The 15,494-nt window shown below is 44.3% G+C and overlaps 1 protein-coding gene across 1 annotated transcript in view; it reads right to left on the minus strand.

Annotated features, from left to right (window-relative positions):
* The window catches only part of RASGEF1C (RasGEF domain family member 1C), an 84,375-nt gene that overhangs the window by 33,017 nt on the left and 35,864 nt on the right, over positions 1–15,494 (minus strand). The window contains exons 2-3 of the mRNA XM_064458400.1: positions 3,010–3,192; positions 1,260–1,382 (exon numbers count right to left, since the gene is read on the minus strand). Coding sequence (XP_064314470.1) covers positions 1,260–1,382; positions 3,010–3,186 — 300 coding nt within the window. The 5' untranslated portion in view covers positions 3,187–3,192. The remainder of the gene's footprint in view (positions 1–1,259; positions 1,383–3,009; positions 3,193–15,494) is intronic.

The raw sequence follows: 15,494 nt of genomic DNA on the forward strand, positions 1-15,494 counted from the left end.
GATTGGGAGATCTTCATAATAACATAATGTTTCTCATTTCTTGCAAAGTTTAATGAGCAGCAAAACTTTGCAATGCTCACATTTTAATTCTGCGAAATTTGCATCTGCCATAGTATTGGAGAACAGAACCTATCACATCTCAGAAAAATTGTTTTGGATGCTGCACCTCATACAGATGTTTCTATTAACACAATCTGTACAGGCAACCCAGGTATCAGACTTCTCTGTAGTCTGTCTGCCTGCTCTCCACAGTGAGGGCAGAGCTCCTGTTACTCGTACCACCAGTTGCCTGGGCAAAAACAAGCACACGTTTACAGATGTTGGTGATTCAGTATGTGATGCCAAAAATCCTGTTTCAAAGCTGAAAGGATGATCTTGAGAATCATTTCAGAATTTGGGGGTTTTTGAAAACTTGCAATTAATGCACGTTCTTCCCTCCACTGCACTGAAGATGCATCTCCTGCTCCAGATGATGTACTGTATAGGTCTTCGTCAATGCACTGAGGAGAGCTTGGCTGGAATCCGGCACTGAATATGATCCAGTGGGTTCCATCTCCACCGTAGTGTCTGTGGGACTGCCAGAGGATGCACATGTATTGTTACACACTGTATCAGTCCGCCCAGTCCCTAGGGCAAAACAGGAGGAGTGCCAACGCAGTAACAGCTTGGATTTTCTCATTCTGTTAGCCTGTCACAGCCTCACTACTGCTTCAACTCCTTCCTGGTGTGCCAGACAGCGCTGCTCTGCAGCACGGCCGTGCGGACGATCTGTCCGTGCCGGCAATGGGAGGTTAGTGGGTAGCTGCATGCTGTTACGTAGCATTCGAAGTGACAGGTAAGGCCAAGAGGAAATATTACTGTCCCAGAAGCAAGAAAGCAAAAGGGCATACACATTAAGTATAAATGGGACAGTGGTGTGTGACATCTGCAAGTGACAGTGTGTGAGGTTTACATCCTACCTCCTTACATCCCAGAGGCTTCATCAGAGCCTTAAAGAAGTTAAGAAGGAAAGTCACCTGGGAAGACTGAGACAGGGGAAAGGGAAAATTGGAAGAAGATTTGAAGTGACTAGTGCCTGGAGCACTGCTCTTGGACACAGATACTAGGATGCCTCAATGTCAGGATCTCAGCAGCAACCGTCATCCTTTATGAGAAAGCTTCATTCCATCCAAAGGCAGGCAAAGGACACACACCAGAGCCCCAGAATTCTCTGCCCATTGAAAATACCTCACATTTTTCTGCTGTAAAGATAAACTAACCTTGTCCAGCACGGGGTCGTCCAGCCGCTGCTGCTCAATGCACTTGTGACAAACTCGGGACAAAAGCTCATGGGGTTCGATGAAGAGTCTGGAACTCAGCAGGAATGTAAAGATATAGGCTTTCTGCGGGGGAAAGACAAACAGGCCTGCTGTAAGCAGCCACACAGAGGGTAATATTAGCTATAAAAGCCCCGAACTCCACAGCTTTTGCATTTCACTGGGACAGACCTCTATGACTAAAAGACATAAGGATTCCTGACCCTGAAATGGAACTGGTTACAACAGGAGGCAGTGGCATCTTCCTCCACAGCATCCACTTCCAGCCTTTAGTTGTCCAAACCCTGTGCAAACATCCAGCAAAGACAGTGTGTAGGTCACTCCACAGGATAGTGAGCCCAAGTATAGGAGACAGCACAACCAGGGATGCACGGAGGCCAGTGAAAGCTAAACGTGTAGACACTCAAGCATCTCTGCGTTGTAGCGGGTTGTGAATTGCAGATGACCCCAGATTACTCACGTCTTGCTATAGCCCTGCATGTCTCACCCAAACTGTCTTAAGGAATATTTAATTTATTCTACTAACTTTCTGAAATGTATTTCTACCAGCCAAGCCATATCAGATGCAGTCCCACAACTATGAAGCTGTGGGAAGCAGGCCTGTTGGATAAATCCTTGGATTACTTAAAGTATTCCAGCAGTGACTTTAAAATATATACATGAATCCTCAGTTGTTTGCATCCTGACCCTTCCCAGCACCTGAATTATCTTCTTTCCCCCAGACCTAGCCATGCTCCTGAGCAGCAGGTATAATATTACACATCACACATTACTTAATGAAAATCTCACAGCCTAATCTGTCCATTACCTATTTTTATTGCCTTTCTGTTCTTCTTTTTTAATTGATATGCTTCCTTATTACTTATTTTTAGCTGATCAGAAACTGAACTGTGGGTAATTTAAGACATGCTGTCTGCTCTGCATTGATAACTTTCGTAGTCTTCTAAATTGCCCAGAAGTCAATGCTACTCTGTGCTTTGAAATACAAGCCTTTCCACAAAGATATACTAGCACTTAAAAGTCTTCCAGTCAAACTCTGTCCTGAATTCCACTGAGGATGTGCAAAACCCAGTGAAGTCAGTGGCTTGCAGAACTATAAACCTGCTTCCGGTTTAGATCCTCACACTGTTGATGAAGGAACACTGAATATTCATGATGGAGCAAGTATTAGGATCTGGATGTACCGTCCAGTGACTGCAAAGCTGATGTGAATATAACCCTAGGTAAATTATAAACCCATCAGAAGGGGCGTCTCTGTTGTCACTGAGGGAATGCTTTGTACATGCAGACAAATCTGGATGACATCAGCAGCTACTGAAATTCAGCTAATTTAATGCCAGTACAGACTTGAAGTTTTTTGCTTCAGTCTTCATCTAAACCTCCCTGGGATGCACTGCTATTTTTGAAGTGCTCCAACTGCTGTATCACTAATTCATCACCACCACAGCTTTCCCTCCCTCACCCTGTTCTCTTATTTAAAGGCAGTATCAACTTTAGGATCTGCTTTTTCATGGGAACAATTATAGAGCAGTGAAACAGCATTTAAAGCAATGCATCAGTTTACCAAGCTTTAATTGCATGCAGCTTTTAAATTAGTCCTCTTAATTCAAAATTTAACACATTTGCACTTTTGTATAAAGCACTGCCCCAATTCATCAAAATTAAACTGCTTATTATACTGTGAATTACTTACTTCAGGGTAATAATCAGTGGTAGGTATGAGATGCTGGATTAGAGCATCCAGAGATGCTGAGGTAAGGTTTCCATCCTGGAAGATCAGTCCTCCTTGTTCATCTTCTTTTGAAGTATGTAGATGAGGGCTGAAGCCACATGGGGTAAACATACTGGTAGAACTCAGCGTTTGGGGCATGCCTTCCTACAAAAGACAGACACTCACATCAGGGACAAGAACCATCGGATTCACAGCCACATCTGTCTTCTGGTTGATTTGAAAAACACAAGCCATTAATGAGAGCTTCCTGTTTACAAAATTCACATGATCACTTCATTATAACCTTTTATTGTTGCCATTGGCAGATCATGCCTGCAATGGGAAATACACAGGAAAATGGTACATTGTGATTTATGCTTTTGGGCTAGAAAGAGACATCAGCTGCTTCAGGCTCCCACCCCAATCATGGGTGTCTGTGATGACCTGTTTTTTGCTACCAGCCCTGGTCAGTCCCACGTAGCAGAGGTGAGATACTTGGGTCTTGAATTCAGCATGTTCCTGAGCAGAACAGAGCTGTTCATCTGAACCTCTGTCCCCCTGAGAATGAGGTACTGTTCTGGTATCAGCTGGGATAAAGTTAATTTTCTTTCTAGTATCTGGTGTAGTGCTGTGTTTTGGATTTAGTACAAGAATAATGTTGATAACACACTGATGTTTTAGTTGTTGCTAGGTAGTGCTTACGCTAGTCAAAGACTCTTCAGCTTCCCATGCTCTACTGGGTGCACAAGAAGCTGGGTGGGGAGGGGGCACAGCTGAGACAGCTGATCCAAACTGGCCAAGGGGATATTCCATATCATATGACATCATGCCCAGTACATTAACTGGGGGGAGTTGACCAGGGAGGGGCAGCAATCACAGCTCGGGGATTGCAGGGGCATCAGTCAGCTGTTGCATCACTTTCTTTTCTCCTGGGTTTCATGTCTTCCTCTCTCTCTTATCTTCCTTTTCATTACAATATTATCATTAGTAGTATTATTATATCTTATTTTAATTATTAAGCTATTCTTATCTCAACCCATGAGTTTTCTTACTTTTGCCTTTCCCATTCCCTCCCTCATCCCACTGGGGTGGGGGGAGTGAACAAGCGGCTGGGTGGTGCTCAGCTGCTGGCTGGGGTTAAACCATGACAGGCACAGAGAAGTTAGGGTGAGAGAGGGAGAGAAAAGGGGTACCACCCAAGGCTTTCTCAGGAGGGACCTTGAGAAATGCTCTGTGACTCCCATGGGACAGGAGAGGCGTCAGAGCGAGCGAGGGGTAGCAGCAGGAGCAGAAGTCAACTGGAGGAGGATGGAAAAATGAAGGGAGTTGGAGGGAACGTGGGAGCTGAAGAGGAGATTAAAGAGCAACGAAAAGAGAAATGACGGAAAGTGAGAAGACAGACACCTGCACTATTTTTGGAGCCTGAAGTTAGTCAGTCCTAGATCTATACTTAGACACTAAATAAATGTTTCAAAAGGATCCTGAGCACTCACTGACTTCACTAGAGATGCAGAGTCCTCAGTACCTTTGAAAAGGAGGCCAGGCAAACCTGGAGCATGTAGCCCAGTTTGAAGCTCCCTGTATATTGGTTCTCTGGGCTCTCTGGGTTGCATTCTAGGCTCCATCTCAATTTTGTGGCTTACAATTAGCTTTTAACGTTTCTTCTGTTGAGCAAAGTTGGTTTGTTCCTGATTTGGTACAGGGGGATGACAGATTTTGCCTTCAGAGCTTGAAAGCATCTCCAGCTGCCTCCAAAATCCCCCCTAAAAGCTGCTCCACTCTCAACAAGAATAAACATTATAGGATGTGGGCTGAGGAAAGCACAGGGCATGCTTACTCCCAGGTCAGCAAAAGTATTATCCAGAGCAAGGGATCCCTCTGTGACCTGACAGTTTGCTTCTAAATTTGATTTTACTTGGTGCGAGGAAGGATGGAAAAGAGGTGAAGGAAAAGTCCTAGAGCCAACCTCTACTCTCCTGAGCAGCTACAAAACATCTCCTAGGACTCCGTCTCTCCCTCCTAAGCATAACTTCTGTCTGCTAGAAGAGCAAGATCTGCACCCTGTGGCCTGCTGAGCTGGCACCAACCTCCCACGTAGGAAGGCACAGGGCCACAGGCTGACAGGGCCTGCCTGCTGCTGCACCTCAGCCTGACGACTCGTCCTCCCCGCTGGTGCTCAGTCACGGGCAGTCAGCAGATATGCCTCATTCTCCGGTATATTTCTCTGCTCTGTTCTTCACCCTGCTCCATCTAGCATTCTGCCTCTTCAGCATCCCACACAACTTCAAAAGCTACCCCATGGATTTGGCTTAAAAACTTGAGTTTGCATTTCTCCCTCACATATATCAGTAAATGTGCTGTGACCCAGTCAGCTCAGCTTCAGTTACGTGTACAGCATGTTATATTTATTTCTGCAAATATCCCTGCGTGCAAAAGCACCTCTCTGCCTGGCACAAGCCGTCCACTCCCCCCGCCAAGCTCAGGCTGCTGGAACTTGCCAACTCAGAGCAACCTTAGGCTGCCGAGGATGAGAAGGGCAGTGTGCCTGTAAGCCAGGCGGCATGTGAAGCCCTGGGAGAGGCTGGGAGCTGGGTCCCAGCACCATGGGACATGAGGCTTTATGAGCAAAACTTGGGTGACTTCATCCTTCAAAGTAGGGACCATTCCCTGGGAGCCAGTGGTTCAGTTACTGTGTCTTATCTCCTTCTGGGAGGCTCACACAGGCTGGGAGCGTGGGCTGCCTCTGGGATTTGCGATCAAACAAAAAGGAACCAAAATGTCAAAACCAACCAATTCCTGCCTTGACTGAAAAATAAAATAGATGTCAGGGATTTTAGTTTTGTTTAAAGACCAGAATATCTGAATGTCATCCCAGCCAGAATGGAAGTTGAAGTATCTAGTTTTAATGAATGTGCAGATGTGCCTGTTAATAAGGCTCTGAGAGCAAGTAATTGCTGCTTTTTGTACACAGCTCAGACTGTGTAGTAAATGGGAAAAACTGCCAAATCCCATTTGTTACTTCTAACACGGTCTATGTTACGGCTTGTTTCTATGGCAGTAATCCCAAGAAGGATTGCATGTCCATATAGATCAAGAAATAAATCTCATGGACATATAGCTGTCTAGATGAGGAAAAGAAAAAGTTAAAACATCTGTGAACTTACAGGACACATCCTGGCTTCAGTGTAAAACAGAGCTCAAAGTAATAATTTATTCAGTGCAATCCCTCACTGTCAACGCCATTTTTATTATCAAATAGAAATGTATCTAAACAGGATATTGCCTGAACTTTTGCATCTCATTACATGAGAAATCTTGCTGAAACACATAGCAATGCTTCTGGGGAAAAAGTTACCATTTTTTTCCCAAATTGAATAAAACCAGCTGTACAACTGTCACTGAGACATCCATCTTGGGTATCGTTAAGAAATTAAATTTGACTTTTTCTTATGAAGTTCCTGGTCTAATCTCAGATTTTTGGCCCGTGTCATATCTGAGCTGGTGCCTGGTTGCCACCTTACTTGCTGCTGAAGACGACCTTGACGTTTTCACTTCATGCCTTTTTGCTCACCGTTGACCAATCCTGTTGTGTTCACAGCAGGATGAATGCCAACTATACAGACTATAAACCTCTTGCACTACTAAGCTTGATAATAATTAACATTAGTATTTGGCAGACAGGAATTTAGGACAGGGACTTCTCTGCTCACAACACCTCATTTCTTTTTCTGTTCATGCAGTTTCCAAAGTGCTCTTTTTAAAAGCACTAAATAGAAGCAAGATCTTGCTTTGAAAGAGTCCACATGTGATTGCCTCCAGTAGGCAGAAGACAAGGTTATGCTGTCAATCACTTGCAGAATACAGAAACAACAAGGGAAGCACTGAGAGAGGAAAACAAACAAGCAAACAACCTCAAGGAGATTTGTCTTATCGTACTGATGGTGGTTTGGATGATGGAAAAGGTAGGTGGTTCAGACACAGTCAGACCCTTCACCGAAGAGCACAGTGACGGGACGAGAAGCAACACCCCCAGGCTGCAGGAGGGAAATTCCAGTTGAACATAAGAAAATCCTCCCAAGCGCCACACGAAATTGGAAGAGGGACCTGGAAAGGATGTTCTTTCTCCATCCTGGGAGATTTTCAAAACTCAACTAGACAAGGCCCTGAGCAACCTGAGGAAGCTTTGAAGTTCGCCTTGCTTTAAGCAGGAGTTTGGACTAACAGCCACGAGAGATCCCTTCTGATTAACTTTTCTGTGATTCTAACACGTCTGTCTGGAACTGTTGCACTACTGCCCCATTTCTGGGCCTTTTAACACAAATGACAGCAAGGAAAAATCTAGTCCAGATCATTAGATATTTGTAAAAAAACTCCATGTTGGCTGTTTCCACTTTTCCTGGAAACAACAGCCCACATGTGGTAAAAATGGCCCCAAACTTCACTTGAAGACCACCTGGACTTAACTTGAAGTCAGTAAGGTTTAGACATGTGAAAATTCAGCAGGTAAGCGCTTCCCTGAACTTTAGTCTGATTCAACACATAATGTTGCTGTTCCTCTCATTTCAGGAAATCAGATTCCAATTTCAATCAAAATTTGCAGGATGATACAGAGATCTCAAAAGCATCTGAGTTCCTCCATGTGCCATAAACCTGAGCAGCTGGGTAGAGGAGAAACCCAAATTATTGACCTCCTGGGGAGAGAGCAGCAACATGAGCTGACCTGTTGCTGGACTCAAGAGGACTTGTAGAGAGGTGAGAGACCTTACAAATATGCTAGCTGAAGAAACAGCATCCACCAGCCTTGCTAAGTACAGGGAAATCTAATCATGCAGGAAAAAGCCAAACCCCCAAGTCTCACAAGTTCTGCTGCTCTTACACATACTAAGACCTGGAAACTTCCAGCAGTACTGCTATACGCTGGTCCCAAACCCAGACTTAATGCTTGTGAGTTCAGAAGGAGCAGAGATGCTTTGCTAATGGCACACAGGCTCTTGTGGTAGTGACAAGGGTAAATATAATGCATGCCTTGAAGAACCGCTTTGATAAATGGTGCTCTGGAGGAAGCGCTGCTGGTGAGGGGATCTTAGTGAAGGGCAGACTTCCATACCCTGCCATGCAAAATGACTGATGATACAGGTGGCTGCACACATATGGCATTTAAACTATCCCTGTGCTCTAAAGGACTGAGAGCTGGAGATGTGAAAATGTCTCTGCACTGGTTAAAAAAATAAAAAAGAAAAAAGAAGATGCAAGGGGAGAATGTTTCTGGGACTGGTTTCCATTACACAGGACCTTCCATGTGGGATAAGGCAGGGCATGTGGTTCCTTCCTTGCCTACAGAAAAACAGTTATAAAATGGAGAAAAAGCAGGTTGGAGTCAGCACTGACATCTCCACAAAGGCAACATAAAATGCTACTGAGCCAGTACCGTAGCATTTTGCATTTATTACCTAAATGTTAAGACCACTGGCAGAGGCACAACGCAATCAATAATTGCAGCTCTGTGCAGGTGGTGCTGCGCAAGAAGGCACAAGAAAGGTCCCTCCTCAACAAGTGTTGGGCACTTTGCAGTAAGTCGCTAGGAACAAGGAGGACAACGATGTCCCACCGGATCAGAGTGGGCTCCTCAATGTTCTCCCAGATCCTGGGGTTGTGTGTTCAGCCAAGGATCCTCTGACTGGGAAATGCTCAAGCAACAGCTTGTTCAACTGTGACTTTTTTTGGATGATGAAGTTGGCTTTGCTGGAAGTGAGCCCACGGCCACTGCAGAGGAAATGCACTTCTGAGGTGTTACGGTAATAACTGGAACAGGGAATCCTCTCCTGTATTTATCTCTACCTCTACTCCTTTTTGGTTTTCTTCTGTTTCATCATTCATCATTCTTCGTTTTTATTGGCTATTACAAAATGCCTTTTCTTTTAATATATTTCATACTTTCATAAAACTGGAAAACAAGTTTAAAAATAATGGCAATATACTGCTTTTTAATCTTTCTCCACTGTCCAGCACTGCTAAGTACTCCAATATAGTGGTGAAAATAGGCAAACCATACACACTTCTCACTACAAATTATGTTCCTTACATAAAAATATTTAAGGACTTTATCCACTGAGTTGAAGCATGAGACCAAACGATCACCAACACTTGGGAGAAAAGCCACCCACAAACTCTGCATCTATCTACAACCTCAAGTTCAACCTCTCGAAAACCAGAGCCCAAACCTGGAAAACTGAGCTGGGCATGGCTGAAAGGACGGACTGCCTAACTGCGGACATAACATGGGCCCACAAATCTGCAGCAAGAGAGCTTCGATGTGCTAGAGGATGGCTAACAGGCTGCCAGCTCTGCCTTCCTGGTGCCAGCCAGGTGACCTGCAGCACAGCCACGAGGGTAAATACCCCACCAGCATTCCCCAACTCCACCGCCTGCTGTTACAAACGTCCCTGGCAAGTATAGTTAATGCTTATGTGGACATTAAATGTTCAGGAAACATTTAATGTGTTTTTCAGCAGCTTTGATGTGATAAGTGTTTTATCCTTTTATCAAAAACTTAATCACACTGTTTACTTTTGATCTTCATTTCATCTCTGCCTTCCATCTGCTCTGCCTCTCTCAAGGGGAAACAAGAGCTGGTACCATGTGATGAATGGAGCAGGGCTGCAGACTTATCTTCCCACCCACTTAAGTTTCAGATTAACAAAATAAATAAAACCCTTCCCACTTCAGGGATGAAAGGCACAAGCTTTTGACAATCTCCCACTGGAATTACAAGAGCTAGAGAGGATGGTAAGGGAAGGTGTGGAGGTTGGGGTGTCCATCTGTGCCGTGAGAGAGGCTCCAGTTTCACTCGCTATCCTGACCGTGATGGTAGGCTCCTCCGTGCAAGAACTCAGGACATGCAAGTCAGTGCTCAATGAGCGTGAGCAGGGGATAAATCAAGGGTTCAAGAGACTCAAGGTCAAGCCTAATTTGGTAAGACACAGACTTTAACAAATATACCTAATCTGGAGTGAGTTGGACTGGCTCTTACCCCCATCTGGGAACAGAGGTGGGACACATCTCCCATCCCATCCTATCTCAATCCTGCAAAAGTCTTTATTGATCCAACTTTCACCAAAACCAGGCAGCTCAAGGAAGTGAGGGTAGTTCACACTAAAACATTTTGGAAAATAATTTTGGAGAATTCTTGGCCAGCTTTAGTAACCAAACCTATCAATCAACCATCACTAATCTCTCTATGCAACACCAGAAGGGCTTTGCTGAAGGATTTGCTCTGCTCCAAACGCATCAGGAACTAAGGGATGGAATAGCAGAACAGAGAAAGAATCACAAGCAACCAGAATCTTCTCTAGATAGATGCTGGCCCAAACGATCTAACAGACTGCACAGGCCCACAGCTCACAGCAGACATACAGATCTCTCCTGTTCAGTTGCAATACCACCAAAACAAAGGCCCTGTTGGTTCTAATTCATATACAGGTGAATCATGCCCTAAACAGAAGTCACCATGGTGATGGACAAACAGTAGCATAGGATGCTGGAGCCAAAGCTGATCTACTTAATGCCACAGGTGGGTGAAGAGCCAACTCCCCATCCTATTCATTGGGATCTGGGGTCCAAGCTATAAGCAGAGTTACCATCCAGGTAGCTTGGAAAAGATGGGTCCCAAACCGACACTTAAACAGGTAACAACTGAAGGAGCAGAAACAACTGTGCTGTGGAGCAGGTTGCACAGTGCAGATGAGTTTCGAACCCTCCCCACTGACAACTTCACAGACAACCTGAACACACAAACTAGAGCCAGAAGTTGAGCTGTTCACAGATGCGTTATTTGGCATGAAGAGACTTTATCAATGATGCTTCTTGTCTCTGCCTTGCAGTCCCTGCAGGTCAGGACATGGCGTGAGTCCTTCAGCTGCTCCCCATGAAGCACTCGCTTTCTGCCCCATCCCCCGCAGAACAAACCCTGCTCCGTGCTCTCAGCTAGGACAGCATGAGACACAGTTGGGTCTCATCTGCCCCAGTACCTGACCGCCATTGTCATACAAGCTCTAAATACCGGTGGGCTCAGCAGAAACTTCAGTAACAGATGCTCATTTTTCTTTACATTACTTTCTGTAATTTTCCAGCTATTCATCTTTGCAGACAAAAAAATTTCATAAGATAATCATAATGAGTTAAAATTCAGATTTTTCTCTATTTCTTTTGTAGGGAAGGAAGCAGAGGAATGAGGGGAGAAAGAATTCTAATGTTTCAGAAAACAAAAGGAAAACTACTGCGAAGTAATTGCTTCCAGTTGTCAAGGCCATGGTTATAAACGTTTTTTTCAGCAAGAGTACCTGGCATTAACAAACTCAATGTATTTGATGCTGATGTAATTAGGAAACTGGTAGCAGATGTAACTTCCTTTTCACCTTTTCAACAGGCCATAAAACATTCAATTTACAGTCTATGAAGTTGTGAGATTGCAGAAAACTCAACCTGTCAATCCCAATACTGCTGGAAATGGTTAAATGAGCAATATAATGGAGCTACACAACTTAGAAATACAAAAGAATCACAAGGGAAAAGAACCATGGGACAGGAAAGGTGGGGAAAAACACTTAACTGCAATATTCTCCAAACTCAATAACAATTACATCTCGATGCGGGCTGGCTCCCTCCCCTTGCAGCAGCTGAGACACTCTACTGAGATTCCCATGAAGGAGACTGCAGGAGCAGCAAGTGAATTTAAGAGTTTGGGGTATATAACCAGAACTAGATTACAATTCTATTTCCTTTGATCCCACCTGATTCTCACCTCTTACTCATCTTCCTTCCCAAATTGCTTCCCTAAAGAACTCACCCCCACAGTCCTCTCATGTGGAGCCTCCTTTGGGTGTCACAGGTCAGGAGGGGAAGGAAAACTCCTGATGAATTTAAACCAGCAATCTCAAAATACAACCTTGGGTAAGGTAAGGGAAAGGAGAACAGAGCAGTGGAGAGCAAGAGCGCAGCTCCCCAGTGCGTTGTGGCACACGACACTCCAAAGCAAGGGAGGGATGTGGGCCAGGAGCCTCAGGGTGTCTGGAAAAAATTTGTCTTTTTCTCCTGGAAGTTTTCTTTTTGGGGCAAAAAAATTCTGCTAAACACCTAGTTTGGCCCAAAGTGAAGCGCTCCGAACTGTCCTGGGAGTTGCTGGAGCCCCATTCCTGGGGAGGAGAGGCACGGCATGGCGAAGGCCCAGCCCTCAGCACAACGTGGGGAAGGGGCTGTGCTGGGAAGCTCTGACTGGGGGGAACAAGCTACAAGAGCAACTGAGCTGCAGCTTCCATGGGGCGCTGGGGAAGCACCCAAAGCATAAATCCTCCTCATCCAGTTTTTCAAGGAAAAAATGAAACCAAAGTGACCTCTGCTGTAAAAAGCAGCTACAAACTTACACACTAAGCAATTCTTGATGGACTTCCCGACTTCCCCATGAAAAAGCATTCTAATCCAAAAAGAGTAATTCCAAAGATTCAGACCAGAAACTGGGCCCAGCACCTCCAAACCAGCATTTACATTGCCCCAGAACACGCAGAGAAGTCCTCAGGTCTCCATCCTCTCCCTGCTAGCACTTGGGCGAGTCACAGAGCAAAGGCTAACGTTCATGGCAGGCACAAAAACTATCCCAGCTTCTTCCCTTGCAGCAAACCTCCAAACCAGAAGGGCCTGGTGCGAGCGGCGCCTGCAGCGTAACTTCATTCCCCTAAGGACATTGCAATGTGACAGGAAAAAGATTCGACTCAACCCCACAGAAATAACTGGGCTCTGCCTCTCACATATTTACTCCAGGCTAGAACAAGAGCTTTTATTCTCCGAGATATGCACATAGCTGCATTCAAAGCCAGTCAACAGGAGTGGCGTGCGTATGTCTACCAGCTGAATTTTTTCCATCACGTCAGTGAGAATGATCACAGCTACTCTTGTACTAGAGGTTTATGAGAAAGATCTTGCAAAATACTACAGTGAAAAACCAACTACGCTAATCAATTACCTCAAAATCTGATGGACATGCCTCAGAAAGAGACCCAATTTATAGGTAAGGAGGCATTAAATCGATTACCAGCACGATGCAAGCAAGAACAAGGTCACCTTGCTGAAGGAATATTTCTGTTTATGCTCATGTCAGAGTATTTTGTTCGATAGAGAAAAATGAAAACCTGATTATCATGAATTTGGTAGACTGGTCTGAAGTAGAATGTAAATCTGAAACAAGAAGATTTATGGCCAATTAAATTGAACTCCAATCAAAATCCCATTCAGGCAACAGTTCCCTGGGGGCTTCAATTTGTTAGTGCCACATTTTTTTAATAACTTTCTTTTTCACGTAACATCAGCAATAATAAAAGCCCTTCAATAACAAGCAGAGCTGCAAATACGTTATTTATCTTAAGATGCCATCATTGCCTGGAATCAGAAAGCACTGAAAGGACACACTGAAATCGCTCAGGAACAACCCCCATGAAACCGCAACCTTTTTTTCTTAGTCTCAGAACAATTTCTCTTTTTATTAATCTGGTTCAAGTCTGAAGTATTTCTCCTGAGTAAGAATGAGCTGGCATCGACCCTGGCATGAGACTGAACACAGCCTCCGATGTCTCAGACACTTCCCCGCTATTGTGCGTGCATGTGAAGTACAGGGCCGGTGGCATATCTGTGCCTCATCATTATCAGATTTCTAGTAATATTAGAAGGAGAACACCTACCAATATATTCCAGATGCCCTTGACAGTACTCAAATGTACACTAAAGGCAGCAGTCTGCATTTCTTTCACTTCAGGCTAGGAAATCTATTTTCTGCTCTAATGTGCCTCTACTCTTATGCTTCCCTCTTCCTCCTGAGTTCCTGGTAAAACCCTTAGACAATATAAAAACTATTCTGGTATATAGGATTTATTTTAAAGAAAAATTTATCCTTTTTCTTTCCTTAAGGAAAAGAAGGCTTTCCTTTTCCATAAGGAAAGAAAAAGGGTAAATAGAACATAAATGGAGCAAGGAAAATGAGAGCGCTTAGAGTGGGAATGAATTCCCGTACCTTTTGTTAAACACAGAATTGCAAAATTTGCCCCAAGTGAAGCCAGAGTTCAACCAGACATGGACAGGGAGGGAAATCCTGGAACAAAACCATGCAGGCAGTGTTCCCAGAAACCACTGACATTAACAGGAGCCTTTTGGCTCAGTCCAGTCATCGCTGAGGGGCCACCACTGTGACTGCCTGGAAATCAGTCAACGCTTGGATTTTCTTGCTTAGGCAGTAGAAGTGGTAAGGAGAGGAAGTTATTTAAGGATAACTAACAGTTGTCAATCTGAAGGGCTTTGGGGTTTGTAGGGCAGTCGGGGCTGCGGCATCAAACTCACACTTGTAAATGAGAAAGCTGCTGTAGGAATTTTATTTAATACCTAAATACACAGGCATGACATCGCGACTGCCTTCAGACCTCAGAAGCCGCCTCCTCTCAGGAACAGCATCTTCCAGGCCAAACCTGAAGGAATCAGAGTGCCTTAAAAGCAACATGGCAGAGACTGGCCCCTGCAACACCGACAGCTTTGCATGAGCAAGGACGCCTCTCGCCATCGAAATGAATGCTGTCTCCACCGCATGCTGTCAGAATTACAATGGAAAGCCCGTAAATAAAACGAAAATGCAGACCTCAGTCCTCCTCTCTCATGACATCTTGGTGAGAACAAGCCTTGACAGGAATAAAAAACCTCCCACGCTAAGCAAAGCAATTCTGCTATTTATGCAGAAGGAAGAAGGAAAGCTGTATATCAAACAAATAATTACAAGAGCAGCTTTATCAGTCCCTGCTGATTATTCTCAGCTCGGTTTGATGATTCTGCCAGCGCTCCGCAGGTTGTTCAGAGAGGTGCATGTCACAACATTTCACTCACAGTTCTTTCATTTATTAGCACCTACTGCTACCTGTCTCTTAGTCAAAAATCTTGGCATACATTTGGAAATTGGTCTCCTGGAGTCTGTCAGGAAAGTTTAAAAGCCTATAAATCATATTTTTATATATACACATACATCCTTCAGACAGACTCCGCACATGAATATGAATGCATAATGAGGTATGTTGGGCGTTACATACATATACGCACATGCAGTTATACAGAGGCACAGACATTTTTATATAATTACACCTCCCCTCCCCAACGTGTAAAGATAGCAATTCAAGTACCTTGCTTATCACTGCTCCAGTTTGGCTGGGACATTTCATTTGACTTTTCTTCCCAAATTTGCTAAAATATTAAATGGAATAGGGTCTAATCCTTACCAGAGAAAACATCAATGCCTTCTGAAAAGCAGCATAAGCTTTGTCACCAATGTCAGTTTATCACCACTGTTAATTTGAGCAATGCTCAGTTACCAGATTAGCACAAATGTGTCTTAAATTTTTGCTCTTAATTGCCACAGACTGTGGGCATCCCTGAGATTTATGTCC

Source organism: Phalacrocorax carbo, chromosome 8 (assembly GCF_963921805.1).
Source record: "Phalacrocorax carbo chromosome 8, bPhaCar2.1, whole genome shotgun sequence".
NCBI lineage: Eukaryota > Metazoa > Chordata > Aves > Suliformes > Phalacrocoracidae > Phalacrocorax > Phalacrocorax carbo.